This window comes from Pistacia vera, unplaced genomic scaffold (assembly GCF_008641045.1).
Source record: "Pistacia vera cultivar Batoury unplaced genomic scaffold, PisVer_v2 Contig645, whole genome shotgun sequence".
Lineage (NCBI taxonomy): Eukaryota > Viridiplantae > Streptophyta > Magnoliopsida > Sapindales > Anacardiaceae > Pistacia > Pistacia vera.
Genome location: NW_022196496.1, coordinates 359207 through 376226, shown reverse-complemented (window position 1 = coordinate 376226; position 17020 = coordinate 359207). Strand labels below are relative to the sequence as shown.

Genomic DNA, 17020 nt, shown 5'->3' with positions numbered 1-17020 from the left:
AGGGAATTCTTTGATGATTTGATCTTCTGAAGATTCGTGTCATCTAGACATTTCACATGAAATATTAAATATAATATAATATAAATGAAGCAGAAAATCAACATGTGAAATAAGAACACTTTCTTTTATTCATAATACATTTACAAGATATAATATCCTGAAACCGACAACACGATTGGTTTCTAAGGCATACACTAACAGAACCTTTCGACCCTGTATCAAAAACATTTATGGGAAAAGTCTGCTCACATTTCCTTTTGGAAGTTTTCTTTTTAAAAAGAAGTAAAGTGTTTGTTATATAATGAGAAACAATTATAAGAGTTTGGTTTGATTATATTTTAAGTTATTTTAGTTTTAATTTAAGCTTTATTAGTGAAAAGAGTGATTGAAAAAGAATACAAATGCATCCTTAATTATTTTCTTTTCATGATAATTAATTAAGTAAATGAAAAAAGGAAATAAATATATGTATAAAATGATATTCTCCTAAAGCTTTTTTTTTTTTTCCCGTAGTGGCACCAAAGATGATAGCCTTATAAAAACCCCCTACCTTTGTCTCATCTTCTTCTACAGCGTCGTTTCTCTTTGGACAATCCTTACACTTGAGATGTCCTTGACCAAAGGCTTTGATGCATGCATCAGATACTGATGAATTTTTGCTCCCATTAACTTGAAATAAGCTATCACACTACGTATTTTACCATCACAACGAAAGGGAAATGTAAGTGTGATTCACAAGAATAAAAACCAGAAGCTCTGGGAAACACACATCTTTATGGTTTCACGTTCCGATCGATACTTTTATCTCTGAGAATGTACTGCTCTTAGCTCGTGAAATTGTTAACATTCACTTTTATATGGTCATATCCATAGTTCTCGACAAAGAGAGAAGCTTCTCCCGGAGCTATACAGGAAAATGGACTACATTATTTAAGTGGTCAGGAGAAAGGAGGCAAGGCGTATAAAAGGTAGCTGCCAAGTCAATTGGAAAAAAATTAGGGGTCAAAAGATTAATTTTAGTGATTTAATTTGACCATACATTAAAATTTACGTGGTGAGGATATGTACAGACTGCAGTAGCTGGTTCATATATGCCAAGAAAAAAAGAAATTAATTAGAATTGAGCCCTTAGAATAAGAGAACTTCCTAGGACATAAAAATTGTGCAGAGAAGAAACAAGTTCTATAGATTCAACACACGTTGTTGCTTCCACTTTTTTTATTTTTTCTGTTCTTTTGTTTTTTGTATTTCACTGGCCAAACAATTTTTTTCTCTTCTTAAAAGGTTACAGAGATCTTCTATATAACAAAATAATAATAAGAAGAATAACATATTACACTTGTAAATTATGTATACAAATTTAATGAAACAAAACTACGGACACCGAATATTTTGCATCGAAAATGTGTACTGGCCTACGTGTACCTAAGCATCTGATTTTTCTATCAATTTTTTTCTAACTCACATGGACTCCCGTTCATATTATATGAACGAGGGTCCATATACGACGGGCGGGTGCCCCCATTTAAAGGAAGTCCATCCATAATTAAAATGGAATAATTTTTTTTTTTATAAAAATTAGGGACGACCGTTCATCCGTTATGGACGGCCGTCCCTTCATTTCGGACGGGCGTTAGCAAATAAGGGACGCTCGTCCTTAACCAAAATATGAAAATAAAAAAAAAAAACTTTGGGGACGGCCGTCCATAAGTTTTGGACAGGCATTAGGAATGGACGCCCGTCCATACTTTACAAAAAAAAAAAAAAAATTCTAAACAAAAATAGTCTTCTTCTTCGCTCTTCTTCTTTGTCTTCATTCCCCATCTCCTCTCTTCTTCTTCGTCTCCAAGTTGGTCCAAAAGGTGGCCATTTGCTGAGAGAGAATACTTGGAAATCAGTTTAATTTGACTAGTTTTAATGTTATCACTCAAGAGCAGTGTTAAAATGTTAAAGCGAGCAAGTAAATTTGAACCCACAAACTTAGAATTCATTGAACAATTGCTACATGTGTCAATACATATGCCAGATTCATGATAAAAAAAAATGTTTACCTTATTGTAACAAAAGGTTTCCCTGTTAACATTTGATGAATAAACGTCTCATTAAGCTACTTGCATGATTCTTCTTCTACGCCCACAGTCACGTCAATTCCAGCTTCTCTCAGCCTCTCTAACCCTTTTGAATCTACAATTGGGTCTGGATCCACAATTCCAACCACCATTCTTTTCACTTTAGCTTTAATCATAGCTTCAGTACATGTGGAGTTCTTCCATAGTGATTACACAGTTCCATGCTCACATATGCTGTAGCATTCTCAGCCAAGTCCCCAGCATCTCTCAAAGCAAATACCTGCAAGTTTCACCTCCTGATTCAAATTCTTCGGCAACAGTTTCTTAAATAGACCATGCCGATTGAAAGCTTATATACAACACGCCTGTCTTATAAAACAAAGACAAAGAAGAAGAGAGGAGATGGGGAATGAAGACGAAGAAGAAGAGTGAAGAAGAAGACTATTTTCGTTTAAATTTTTTTTTTTTATTTTAAAAGTATGGACGGGCGTGACGTAATGGACGGCTGTCCATTCCTAATGGATGCCCGTCCAAACGTAAGGGACGGCCGTCCCCAAAGGTTTTTTTTTTATTATTTTTTTTATTTTCATATTTTGGTTAAGGACGGACATCCCTTATTTGCGGGCATGCGTCCAAAATGAAGGGACGGCCGTCCATAACGGACGAATAGCCGTCCCTTATTTTTATAAAAAAAATTTATTCTATTTTAATTATGGACGGGTGTCCTTTAAATGGGGACGTCTGTCCGTCGTATATGGACCCCCGTCCATATAATATGGACGGGAGTCCGTGTGAGTAAACGGCCGTTCACTAGAAAAAAAATTGATAGAAAAATCAGGCGCTTGGGTACACGTAGGCCGATACACATTTTTGGTGCAAAATATTCGGTGTCCGTAGCTTTGTTGAATTTAATATTTGTATATGAATTGATGTGGTAATGAATAAATGAAAAGTTGAAAATAAAAAATTAAATAAGGATATAAGTTAACAATATGGAGATTAAACTCAAAAAATACAACCAATCCATCAAAGCCATTAAATTTTACCAATTGGTGAAACATGAAGGTAGGCACCCAAGTATCGGAGTGTGAGATCTAGAGAATGAGCAAAAAATGTTGTAACCATTATTTTGATAAAAGCAGTTCAGAGTTTCGAATTGAACTTTACAATGAAGAATAACTCTCTTTTATATGAAAGAGAAGAGAATTGAAACTACACCGTTTTTAGTGAAAGAGGATTTTATAGCTAATTTACAACTTTGCCCTTTCTTACTCTTTGGTCAACATCTCCCCTCAATTGAGACTGGGGTATCCGTTTTTCCTTGCCTTTCTAGTCATCATTTCTCTTCAAGAGCAGGGGCACTTCTTTCACGGCTTGTTATAGCTTCAATGCTGAAATTGAAAGCTTGATACAGTTTCAGTTTCAAAGGAAATTGCTGAAATTGCTGAACTATTAGTGTTGAAGTTGCTCAATTGCTGCAGTCTAATCTCCATTCTCTGCACAATTAGTTCTAACAGATCTCTATAAATCTGTAAACTTAGAATCACACCAGTTACTTTGTAAACTTAGAACCACATCAACTGCAGAAGCCTTCTAATCTGAAACTGCACACTCTACTGCTCTAAACTAAAACTGCATACGCCTTCAACTACATAATTTCTATAAGCTATTTACAAACTATCATAAACTGCATTGGCTCAAGCTGGAACTGCAGATTCTGTTTTCAATAGTCTAAAACAACCACAATACTGCTCAACACTCCATTTTTCACACAAAGGTCAACTTAAAACGATAGCATATTGACTTTACAGCTTCAACACTTCATTAGCTCAAGTTTTCTCAACACTTCATTAGCTCAAGTTTTCTCAACACTTTACAGACTACAATATTCACCAAACTGAAACTGCATTTTTCATAACTGCATTTCAGACTTTACAGCTTTAGAACTAAATACATTTTCATAACTGCATTTCAGACTTTACAGCTTCAACACTTAATTAGCTCAAGTTTTCTCAACACTTTACAAACTACAATATTCACCAAACTGAAACTGCCGTAGAATCTGTTTCAACAGACTAAACAAACTGCATATCCTGTTTTCTCAACCCTTTGCAAACTACAATATTTACTAAACTGCAATATTAAATTGCAATATTCTCCAAACTGAAACTACATACACCTCCAACTGCATAATTGTCATGAGTTGTTTACAAATACAAGCTGTCATAAACTGCATTAGCTCAAGTTTTCTCAACACTTCACAAACTACAATATTCACCAAACTAAAACTGCTGCATAATCTGTTTCAATAGACTAAACAACCATAAACTGCATATCCTATTTCCTCAATACTTCACAAACTACAGTATTCACACAAACTGTCAGTTTTCTCAATAGTTCACAAACTACAGTATTCACACAAACACCTGTATATCCAGTTTTCTCAATACTTCACAAACTGCAGTATTCACACAACCACCTACATATCCAGTTCACACAAACTGCCAGTTTTCTCAATACTTCACAAACTGTAGTATTCACACAAACACCTGCATATCCAGTTTTCTCAATACTTCACAAACTGCAGTATTCACATAAACACCTGCATATCCAGTTCACACAAACTGCCAGTTTTCTCAATACTTCTCAAACTACAGTATTCACACAAACACCTGCATATCCAGTTTTCTCAATACTTCACAAACTACATTATTCACACAAACATAAGCCGAAACTGCATTTTTCACAAACTACTTCACAATCTGCACAACTCCATAAGCTTGAGGCTGTATTTTTCACAACATTCCACAAAACTCATTTTCATTTCCACATTAACTAATTGTCAATTAAAATGCTGGATTCTGAACAACTACATTTTTATTCCTGCTACACCCTTAAAAAAAAAAAAAAAAAACTGAAACAGAGGCTATTTCAGTAGCATATCAGCCTAGTTAATTACTTAACATTTTTGTCAGTAGAAACACTCACTTCAACAACATTGAGTTTTTGTTTTAGCTCCTGAAATTGAGCAACTGATAATGACTTTGTCAGAACATCCGCAATCTGCAATTTGGAAGGGACATATTGCACTATCACTTTCTTGGCTAGAACCTGATCCCTTATGTAATGTGTGTCAATTTCTTTATGCTTGGTTCGAGCATGAAAAACAAGATTGGCTGCTAAAGCTCATACACTAAGATTATCACACCAAATTACATAAGTTGCAGTCACCTTAACACCTAATTCAGAGAATAAACTATCTAACCAAGCCAGTTCAGTTGCTGTTTGCGCAAGAGCTCTGTATTCAGCCTCTGTTGAAGACAAAACAACAACCTTTTGCTTGCGAGAACTCCATTGAACTAGGTTAGGTCCCAAGTAGATACAATATCCGCTAGTAGACCTTCTATCATCAAGATTACTTCCCCAATCAGCATCTGTGTAGCACTCAACACAAAGAGAAGCTGCTGGTTTGAATTGTAAACCATGGAATTGAGTTCCTTTTATGTATCTTAACACTCTTTTGCAGGCTTGCCACTAAAGTTCAGAGGGTGATTGGAGGAATTGACTAAGTCTGTTGACTGTGAAGCTTATGTTGGGTTTAGTCAGTGTCAAATATAAAGTGGGATCTTTAAATAACTCACTGTCAGAAGAGAAAAGCTTTGTCCCGGCAGCCATGGGAGTTGGACAAGGATGAGCATCTTGCATTTTGGTTTTGACTAGTTGATCACCAATGTATTTGGTTTGCTTAAGATGAATACCCTCAGTATTTCTAGTAGTTTCCATCCCAAGAAAATAACCAACAGAGCCAAGTGTTTTAATGAGAATTCACTATTTAAATCTGTCACAATTTTTAGAATAGAGGAATGCTCTGAACCGGTGATGAGGATGTCATCTACATAGATGAGAATGTAGAGAACTTGAACTGAATCCTTGAAAATAAAGAGGCTAGAGTCTGATACTGAATTTTGAAATCCCCTATTCAATATAACCAAGCTCTTGGGGCTTGTTTGAGACAATACAAAGCTTTATTGAGTTTGCATACATAAGAAGAAAACTTAGGATGCTCAAAACCAGTGGGCTGACTCATGTAAACTGTTTCACTCAAAATTCCATTAAGGAAAGCATTATTAACATCAACCTGCTATATGTCCCAACCATTTGAGATAGCAAGGGTAAAAATGATCCTAATTGTGGAGGGTTTGATAACTGGACTAAAAGTTTCAAAGTAGTCTAAACCAGGAGTTTGCTGGAATCCTTTTGCCACCAATCTAACTTTATATTTTTGCAAGGAACCATCAGCATGAAACTTTGTACGAAAAACCCATTTATTACCCATAACATTCATTTTAGAGGTTCGAGGAACAAGAATCCATGTCTCATTTTTTAAGAGAGCATTAAACTCCTCTTGCATAGCCTCTCTCCACTCTCTACAAGCAAGAGCTTCATTCACAGAGGAAGGTTCAGGTTGGGTAGTAAGGAGCTTGGTTACTAAAGCAGTACTAGTTTGTTGAGCAAATTTTGCTTGAGTAAGCATAGGATGAAAATTAATTACTGGGTGAAAGGATAGTGTAGGAGTAATAGAAGTAGATATTTAAGTTTCTAAGGGCAGATTGGAAGAAATCTTGGAAGGCATTGCCTTAGGAGGCTGAGATGAAGAGAGATCAACTACAAGCTGATAGTCAGGAGATATTCTAGACAAAGAAGACTGTGTTGTTACTGTGGAAAGTTTAGATACTAAATCAGCAGGTGGAAAGCAGGGTAGATCTACAGTAAGAGGGCTTTTTGGACACTTTGAAACAGACAAATGATTTTTGGTAGTGTGAGTGTGAGTGTGAATGTGAGGAGGCAGAGTTGAACTGATTGGAAAAGACCTGGATGATGAGCAAGACATGGAAGAGTTATCCTGCAATTTTGAGTTAGAAGTAGAGAAATTTGGTACAGATTTAACTGAGGAGAAAGAGGAGTAGTAGATGGTGAAACTTGCTTACCAACTGCTGTAGAAAAGGAAGGAGAGGACCAGAGTTTTGTTGAAGAGACTTTGCTGTTTGTATCAGTTATACAAGGCATAGAAAAAAATGAAAAACTTCCTATGATGGAGATGTTATTAGTATCAGGAGAGGACTAATGTGTAGGTGCAGGAGAGGGAAAGCCAGTGACAAAGGGAAATTGTGTTTCATTGAATTGGACACTAGGTGTAATGATAATTCTATTTTCAGCAGTAAGACATTTATAGCCTTTATGGACAAGACTATAGCCAACAAAAACACATTTAGAAGAGTGAAAATTTAGTTTTTGTTTATGGAAATCCCTTAAATAGGGAAAACAAGCACAACCAAAGACTTTTAAGGAAGAATAAAGTGGAATTCTACCAAACAAAATTTGATAAGGAGAGATAAATTTCAAAACAGAAGAAGGCATTCTATTTATTAAAAAAAACAGCAGTTTCAAAGGCAAGCCACCAAAAATGCAATGGCATGGATGCTTGGGTAAGTAAAGTAAGACTGATTTCAGCAATATGTCTGTGTTTTCTCTCACTATGCCTATTTTGTTGATGAACATAAGTACAAGAATGTTTAAATTCAATTCCAGCATTAGTAAGATAAGAACTTAATCCTTTGTATTCACCACCTTGGTCAGAATGTAAACATTTCAATTTGGTATTGAATTGGCATTCTACCAAATGATGAAACCTAATGAATGTGGAACTAACCTCAGCTTTGGTTCGTAATGGAAATAACCAGGTAAAACAACTATAATCATCAATGAAATGTATGTAATACCTAAATCCTTCTAGAGAAGCCATTGGTGTTGGTCCCCAAACATCACTGTGTATGAGTTCTAAAGGGTGATCAGCTCTGGATGGAGATACAGGAAAGCTTGTTCTATGTGTTTTTCCTAACTTGCAAGCATCACAATAGGATAAAATAGGACCAGACTCTAGAGGTTTGATATGAAGCTGAGCCAGAATTTTATTAAGAGCTTCAACATGTGGATGTCCTAGTCTATTGTGCCAAAGGTTCATGTTTGTAGCTGTGTTAGTAACTTGAAATGCAGATGATGCAATAGGCAACACGTGAGAGACAGAACCAGCATGGTTTTCATTAGAAAATGAATCAGTAGTCACTTTGGTGCAGTCAGACAAAGCAGGTATTATATTATGAACAAAATCAGTAACTTGAAATGCAGATGATGCAGTAGACAATGATGCAGTAGGCAACACATGAGAGACAGAAGTAGTATGATTATGAGATGTTAAAATACAATCATTTGTAATAGGCAAAGCACACTGGGCAGAATTAGAATTGGAGCTACTATGTGAAGAAATAGGCAATATACATAAATCATAATTAGAATCAGAATTAGAGAGAACATCTTTAGGTAAATTGCAATGAGAACTTTTATTTATTGAAGTTGAATTACTGTTAGAAACAACATTTGCACTAATGTTTGAACCACTTGGCTGTAAGCTAAGATCAAGAGTGCTGGATTTACTATTAGTAGCAGCAGAGACACTCAAGTTACACTTATGAGTAATGTTGGGATTTAAAGACTTATTCATAGCTATGGAACTAAGACCTTGGGAAGTAAAATAAGGTTGACAAGGTTCATTTGAATGAGGAGGAACTATTTGTCCAGGACAACCAGAGGAACTATATGAAATCTCATGAGTAGATGGCAAGGTAGAGGGGATGTGCAACTGATACAAGCCAACTTTAAGTCCTCCCTGCAAAAGCACTGTTCGAGTGTCCTTGTCCTTAACAATATAGCAATCAGAATTAAATTCCACCACTACATTGTTATCTTTTATGAATTTTGAGATGCTAAGGAGATTCTTAGTTATTCTAGGTACACATAAGACATTTCTCAAGTATAAACATTTAGAATGTAAAGAGCTGGGTAATAAAGTAAAACCAACATGGGATATGTCTAGAGACTCACCACTCTCAACTTGTAGTTGATCTATACCATCATAGGTCCTGCTTGCTGCTAAGTGATGAGGATCAGAGGTAACATGGTCAGTTGCTCTTGAGTCCATGTACCAAGCTGGATCAGTTGGTGTAGTAGAAGAAATGATCATAGGTGTATGTGAGGTTGAAGATTGAGGAGGGTATTGGTGAGAGATAAAGTAAGCTTGACTAGGTTGTTGTGCTTGGACATTAGGAGAGAAATTGGTTTGTGTTTGGGCTGGTTGTGGAGTGGGAAAGGATGTTGATTGTGGAGTAGGAAAGGATGTTGTATGATAGGCTTGGTTGGGTAAATAGGTTTGTTGACTAGGGACTGGAAAACTTGGCTGGTTAGGGGTTGGAAAGTATGTCTGCTGACTAGGAATAGGAAGATGTGACTGTGGATAAGCTTGTTGTGAGGTGGAGAATAAGGTAATATGACTTCTAAAGGGCAGATTACTGCCAAAAGAGTTGCCACCAGTGGTAGCAAACTGAGATCTAGAACCAGGCTGTCCAGTTTGAGGAAACATGCCAAACTGAGAGTGAGAAGTTCCAAACTGAGGTGGAGTGCCATTGTAAGTAGAATTAAACCTACGATAGCACTGCACTGCTGTGTGTCCTACTTTGCTACATACTTGACATACTGGTTTACCCCTACCAGTACCTCTGCCATGACCTTTTCCATAGGACTAAAATCCTGATAGTTTGTAATTTGTGACAGCAGGTTCAAAGGTTCCACCAGAATAACTTGGATGCCCAAAATTACTTGGATGTGAAAAACATCCATTACTAGGTGAGTAATTGGGTGCAGTAGGCTAGTAAGTCTGTGTAGAGTAAGTCTGTGTAGAAGGTGTAGTGTTTGACAGAAAAGGTACTTGATAAACTTGATGGAGACTATTAGAAGCATCAGTAGAGCCTTGTAATCCTCTTGACACAGTATTAATAAGAGAAGCAACATGCACTGAACTATTAACAAAATCTACATTGTTAAACTTCTCCAGTCGCATTTCATATTTCTGAAGCAAGTATTGCGCTTCTTGAAGAGATACTGAATCAAACTTAGACTCAATTCTAGATGTTAGGTTCACAACAGCAGCATCAAATTCTGTACCTAGGCCATCTAATACATACTGAAGTAAATCTTCATCAGTTATAACCTGTCCACTAGCTGTTAAGTTCTCAGCAATACTCTTCATTTTCTTAACAAACTCATTGACACTCATATTTCCTTTCTGAGTATTTTGCAGGAGATTCTTCAAATGAAGAGCTCGTGCTTTAGAGTCAGTAATAAACTCATTTTCAAGCGCATACCAGATTTCAATAGCGAATTGACACTTAGAGATGTAACTAAACATACATTCTGAAATTGATCCTAAGAGCCAAGTAACAAGGAATTTATCAGTCTTTTTCCATGCTACATAGGTTGGATTATGTTTTTCCTTAGCTAGGGTTTCATTCGACTGAGATGAACTAACATTTTCAGAAACAATTAAAGGATCACGACATGGAATAGCACCTGTTAGATGTTCTTCCAATTCATGAGCTCTTACAGTTGATAGCACTTGAGACCTCAAGAATCGATAATTATCCTTGTAATTATCTCTCATCAGCTTCGAAGTGATTACTTGCAAACTGGACAAAAAAATTGAGGATTGAGCTGGATTAAGGAGCGTTGTTTTCTCCATAGTGTGAATTGAACAAAGAAAACCCAGAATCGTTGCTGTAGACGTTTGTCTTCAGCTCTGATACCATGTGAGATCTAGAGAATGAGCAAAAAATGTTGTAACCATTATTTTGATAAACGCAGTTCAGAGTTTCGAACTGAACTTTAAAATGAAGACTAACTCTCTTTTATATGAAAGAGAAGAGAATTGAAACTACACCGTTTTTAGTGAAAGAGGATTTTACAGCTAATTTACAACTTTACCCTTTCTTACTCTTTGGTCAACACGGAGGTCTCGGTACCGACTCCAACAATTAATAAATAAGATATCGGTGGGTGCTGGCGGTGAAACGACTGGGTCGGCCAACTTTAGAGGACCATGCGAGGCAGAAATCTACAAATCAAATGAAACACAATATTCATATAACAAGTTGACAACTCCTAACTCAAACACAAATTAATTTGATATCCAATAACAAGAGTAATAAGTATAAACAATTTTTTTAACGTTATACTGTACCTTTAACGATCCATGCTTCACTAAATAGTCTAAATTTAGATAGTTGAGAAGCAAATTAGCAGTACTTGAGCCATTATCAAATTAGAATGGAAAAAAATTAGTGCAATCTTAGGCGTTGACTTCATTTTTCTGAGGATAGCAAAGCAATGGTGAGTTTTTTTTTTTGGATCTTCAGCCTCTTCTTCTTTGGAATGTCCGTAGTTTTTTGACTATTTTCTACTAATATTAATTGGAGAGTTATGATCTATGGTACAATACTTTGGGTGATGCATGGACACTAATCCTCATATGGCATGATTTCAAGTAGCCACCGAACAGAAGATATTGCAGTATGGTTTTTTTATCGAGCTTGTTGTTTGATTGTATGTATAATGAATTAGATAAAAAAAAAAAAAAAAAAAATAATAATAATAATAAAATTTGGTAAATGTAAAACTAACTGGGAGTACTCCAAATATTTTTATATATCATAATTATTTAAAAAAAAATGGAAAAACCTGGTTCACGTTCTGTTCTTTCTTGAATGAACACAAAATTCGCTGTGATTTGAAAATTAATAGTGCATGCGAGTTTATGATAAAGTTTATCAAAATGTCAATATTATATCTATTTTTTAGCAAATTTTAGTAAAGTTTCTTTATGATTTTTAAAATACTGGGATATTGTTTGAATTAGAAAAAAATAAAAAACTAAAGAGGTTAATATAATTTAATTAAATTAAATCTTAGAGAAAATTAATAAGATTGACTAATATAGGTAGATATATATAAGTCTAGAAGATTGAGACTCAGAACGAAATTAATAAGGTTAATATCTATCAAATGGACCACAGGTAGGCTTTGATTGACTAGAGAAATTTGGCACGGCCCTGAGTCAAATTTTGATTTGTAGATATTAAGCGGCAGACAAGTAAAGACATGGACCGACGAAAGAAAGAATATGCGTAGAGCACGTCTCTTCTTTCTAGTTTCTACATACCAGGTCGGTGCCGCATGCCCATGCAAATACCTGACACTGTGGCTGCTGCCACCCCTTTTGACTTTGAGTAACACATTTGAAGCTGGTTAATACCTTAAATTATGCTGCCTCTTGTTTTAGGTTTTACACGTACAAGATTAATGAAGTTATTAATTGAATCATCATCAACGATGATAGTATAACACAAAGCAAAGCAATTATAGTGTGCATTTGTTTTATTATTTTGGATAGGATTTTGAGAATAATATTGAGTAGTTGAATAGAGGAGTATTACGAGGTAAAATTTAAAAAATTATAAAAAAATCCTCTAGGTATGTTAATTTAATAAACACCCAAATATATATAAATATTGTAAAATGACAAAAACACCCTCACCATCTGCAGTGCCAGATTCTGACCACCACCACCGGAATCTGGTCAGAAAATTGCGTAAGGACACATACCGGTCGGATCTGGCCGAAAAAAGCCATATTGATGCCATACTTGCCAGATCTGAATCTACGGCCACATGTGGTCGTCGACGGCCGAAAAAGGCCAAAGAAGTCCATCTTTGGCCGTGGTTGTTGTTGTCGGTCAACGACGACCCTTTCTTTGGCCGTCACTGATTTGGTCGGAAAAGGTTAAATCGGTGAATTACCAGTCAGTTCTAATCGGTAATTCACCGTTGTGGCAGATTCCGGCTATCATCGAGAGTGGTTGCCGGAATTTGGCAAGTATGGGTCGATGGGGGTGTTTTTGTTAATTTTTAAACTTTTTTTTGGGGGTATTTAATAAAATTAATAAACTTAAGGGGTCTAAAAGTAATTAAAAAAATACAATAATATTTCTCAAATAATGTGCCAAACAATATTTGGAGAATAGGATTGGGAATATGAGTAGAAATAGGGAACCAAACGCACACATGTTTCTGATATTGTAAGAATTTATCCAAATTATATCTAACAGCACCAAAGCAATTATGATAACAATTTACAGATTAAAATTCTATGGCTCTGTTTGGTTCACTTTTTTACACTTTTTAGAAATTTTTTTTGAAAAAAGTTAAAAAAAGTTGAATTGGGCGGGTATTATGATGTAGGATCTGAAAATTAATAAAAATACCATCTATGTTTGTTTTTTTACTAAACCCCCCTATAATAAAACATTAAAAGTTAACAAAAACATCCCCAACCTACCCATTAAATATGGACAGCTGGCCACCACCGTCGAAGGGTGGCTGGAGTCATCATATCGACGCATGACCAACTGGATCTTGCCGGTTGTGCGTCGATATGACCTTTTTCAGCCAGATCTATGATAGATCTTTGGCCTTAGATCTGGCCTTTTCCGGCCAGATCCATCGTGGATCTGGCCAAAAAAGGCTAGATCGGTGCACTACCGGCCAGATTCAGCCGGTAGTGCTCCATTATACCAGATTTCGGCCATTTTCTGGCGGTGGTGGCCGGAATCTGATAAATATGGGTTGCTGGGGTTTTTTTTTACAATTTTTAAAAATATATTTAGGAGTATTTAATTAAATTAACAAATTTAAGGGATTTAAAAAAAGTTGAATAACATTGTGAGTTTTTGCAATTTTACTATTTAACTTTATTGGGAATACTAATAATAGTATTCCCAAATGTGAGTTAAACGAAGCCTATGTTATATATGTACAATAAGGAATATTATGGATGGCAAGAGTTTTTTTTTTTTTTTTTCGTTCAAGATATGAATTTAATTATATTAATTGCATCACATAAGACAATATTAGTTTGAATCACATAGATATATTTGTATCCTGGTAGTTGTCCTGTTTTCCATTTAATTTCACACGAGGGTATTTATGAGAATTAATTTGACCAAGCACTGATCTTACATATTTAATTCTTTCTCGTGAGATTTGCAAAAGCATTGACCACACAAATGTTCACCAGACAGGGCCTTATGTCACTTGAGAGTTGAGACAAACAGGCATTAGGTATATAAGAATTTTATTGAAAACAAAAGTAAACATTAATTCTATATGTATACATATTAACATCTTAAGTCTATATATAGGATTGTATTGTATGGTCATCCTTAACAGTATTGTTTCTACTGATAGGATGTTGAACAAAACAAAAAATATGAATATGATAAATTAATGAACCAAAAAACTGAGAAGAAAAATGAATATAATTAGATCAAGTTTCTGCGAACAAATGCTTCATCTTTCTCCGATGGCTCTTTAGTGTCCCGCGCCAGGGCTGGGACCCGACTGCTTAATGCCTCCTAGAATATGATTGTCAACAAACTTGTGTCCCTTTCCAGGGCTGCTGGGACCCGACTCCTTAATGCCTCCAAGAGTGTGACTATCAACGAACTTGTGTCCCTCGCCAGGGCTGCTGGGCCCCGAGTCCTTAATGCCTCCAAGAGTGTGATTATCAACGAACTTGTGTCCCTCGCCACGGCTGCTGGGACCCGAGTCCTTAATGCCTCCAAGAGTATTATCATTAATGAACTTGTGTCCTTGGCCAGGGCTTGGACCCGACTGTTTAATGCCTCCTAGATTATGAGTTTCAGTGAACTTGTTACCGACACCAGGGCTCGGACCCGACTCCTTAATGCCTCCTAAAGTATGACTGTCAATGTACTTGTGTCCCTGACCAGGACTCGGCCCAGATTGCTTGATTGCTCCAAGAGCTAACCCATCGAAAAAACCATCAACCACTTCTCTGGGAGAGTTCCGTGGCAACATGATATTGAAGGGACGGGCTTCAGTCTCAATGAAAATGGAGTTTAGCAATTGAAGAAGCAAAAGTAAGCTGAGAGATTTTAGTATAGTTGTCATTTTTACTGTGATAGCTGGGGAGAGAGAAACTTTATACGAGGTCGTCGGTGTTAGCAAAGGAAGCAAAAGGTTATGTTATAAAGTGATATGAAGCGAAGAGAATCTAATGTGGTATTTATAGTGGTAGCTTGTTTGGTGAGTAAATTGTCGACTACACCGTGAGATAGGTTTCCTTTGACTATGGTGTATTGGAATTTAACACCATTCAAACCCAAGGTAAGAATTCATACTTTCTAATTTCAAACAAAGGATTATTCCTGCTCGGAAACAACGAGGGAGGTTCTCATATTCAATCTAAAAGGTGGGAAAATTAGAGAAGGAACGAAAGAATTAAGAAAATAAGAGATTGCGAGTCCAAGTTGGGAGTAGGTGTAGACAATAATATATTTTAAGATATATAAAAAAATATAAGCCAGCTTCGTTGCATGGATCATAGGTTCAAATTCAATTAGCAGCCATCAGGACAACAGGAATTCTCTTACCGATTTTTAGACCAAACACAGTACTGTCTGAATTCAAGAGGATTGGGGATCAAAGCAGTCCAACATGATCTCTTAGAGTTAGACTAATTAGATGTATTAATATTATTACTAGTCAACTTGGGCAAGCAGAGTATTGGAAGCTTCCTAATCTTTTCAACTTGAAAAGTAAAAAGAAGGAATTTCTAAGATATATTAGTCTATTATATGTGATATAGCTAGTTTGTTTGGTGATCTGGTAGGGTTCAATTTTGTAATATACTGATCAACGACTCTTGAGTCTGGAACAACCACAGCTCAGCCTCAGAGGTCAATTTTAGGCCAATATTTTATTTATAATCAGATAAGACAAATGATATTAATTGAGCTTATAGTTTATGCTAAGTTGTTCATGTCTAGGTTAAAATTGAACACAACTATATTAAACCACATATACAGACATTATAATCTGTAGACGCTTAATTTTAGATGCCAACGACTTATACATGCAAAGTGTTAAAAGAGCCTTAGAAATTATACGTGATGGATTCATAAGATTTGAATATGGTGCTGAGGTTATATATGCTGCAGAAATATAAATAAAAGATTGGGAAGAAGGGGTTTTTATAGTGATTCGGATGCTCAAAAGCAAATCTTACGTCCACTGTTATTTTATATTCTCTGGCTATTTTTATGATATTGCCCATAAGGTATACAAAGATGGAGAAATACTTTGTTTATAGAGAGAAATAATGAAGCTCAAATCTATGCGTAGCTCTCATATGCCCAGCGCCCTTTTTCGGGAAGAGAAATGCCAATTTATACACTTTTGAGGTCAATGTAATGAGTGTTTTGCAAGTTGCCTTGACACATGGAAGGCTTTCGTCCGTTCATCCCTTGAAATGAGATAAGGTTGGTATGAATATCTTTGAGGAGGTATGTGCTTGGCAGCTAGTACAAAAAAAACATTTATTGAGCTGATATCAACGTGACTTTTTAGGCATAACAGAAGCCCCTGGTTTTTGAAGTGCGTAATTGCGCTTCAAAAACTCAGGTCTTTGATCTGAATGGCTGCTGCACTATAGGCTGTAGTCTCGAACTGAAGAGCTCGAACTATGCTTGGCACGATCGAGTGCTGAGAGTTAGGAGCTGATCGCGATTTGAGAGCTAGAAGTTGATCGTGATTTGATAGGAGCTCGATCTGAGAGTTTAAGGCATGTGATCTAATGCACACAATCTCAAGTAAATAAGCGGGCTTATGAGCTCAATCAGAGAGCACGAAAGGAGTTCGATCAGAAAGCACGAAGCTTGATATGAGAACACAAGGAATTCGATCAGAAAGCGCGAAACTTGATCTAAGAACTTGAGATCAATGATCTGAGCGTGCGATCCACAATCTAGCCACGCGATCGGAGAGCTGAAGATCAGCGATCTAAAGCTGAAGATTAGCGATCTAAGCGTGCGATCAGTGATCTGGCCATGCAATCTGAAGCTAAAGATCAACAATCTGAAGCTGAAGATCAAGACGATCTGAGCGTACGATCAATGATCTGACCACGTGATTGGAGAACTCTGATGC

General features: G+C 36.2%; 2 protein-coding genes across 2 annotated transcripts; both read right to left on the bottom strand.

Annotated features, from left to right (window-relative positions):
• Positions 1–6210: 6210 nt before the first annotated feature.
• Positions 6211–6603, bottom strand: LOC116111573 (uncharacterized mitochondrial protein AtMg00820-like). The gene has a single exon (XM_031397737.1). The coding sequence runs from the start codon at positions 6601–6603 to the stop codon at positions 6211–6213; it is 393 nt and encodes a 130-aa protein (XP_031253597.1).
• A 7777-nt stretch (positions 6604–14380) lies between these two features.
• Positions 14381–15052, bottom strand: LOC116111572. Its single transcript, XM_031397736.1, has one exon. The coding sequence runs from the start codon at positions 14981–14983 to the stop codon at positions 14381–14383; it is 603 nt and encodes a 200-aa protein (XP_031253596.1). The 5' UTR covers positions 14984–15052.
• Between the last annotated feature and the right edge of the window lie 1968 nt (positions 15053–17020).

Excerpts from the sequence above, each read along its gene's own strand:
- LOC116111573 (XM_031397737.1), bottom strand. The coding sequence starts at position 6,603 with ATGCTTACTCAAGCAAAATTTGCTCAACAAACTAGTACTGCTTTAGTA.
- LOC116111572 (XM_031397736.1), bottom strand. The coding sequence starts at position 14,983 with ATGACAACTATACTAAAATCTCTCAGCTTACTTTTGCTTCTTCAATTG.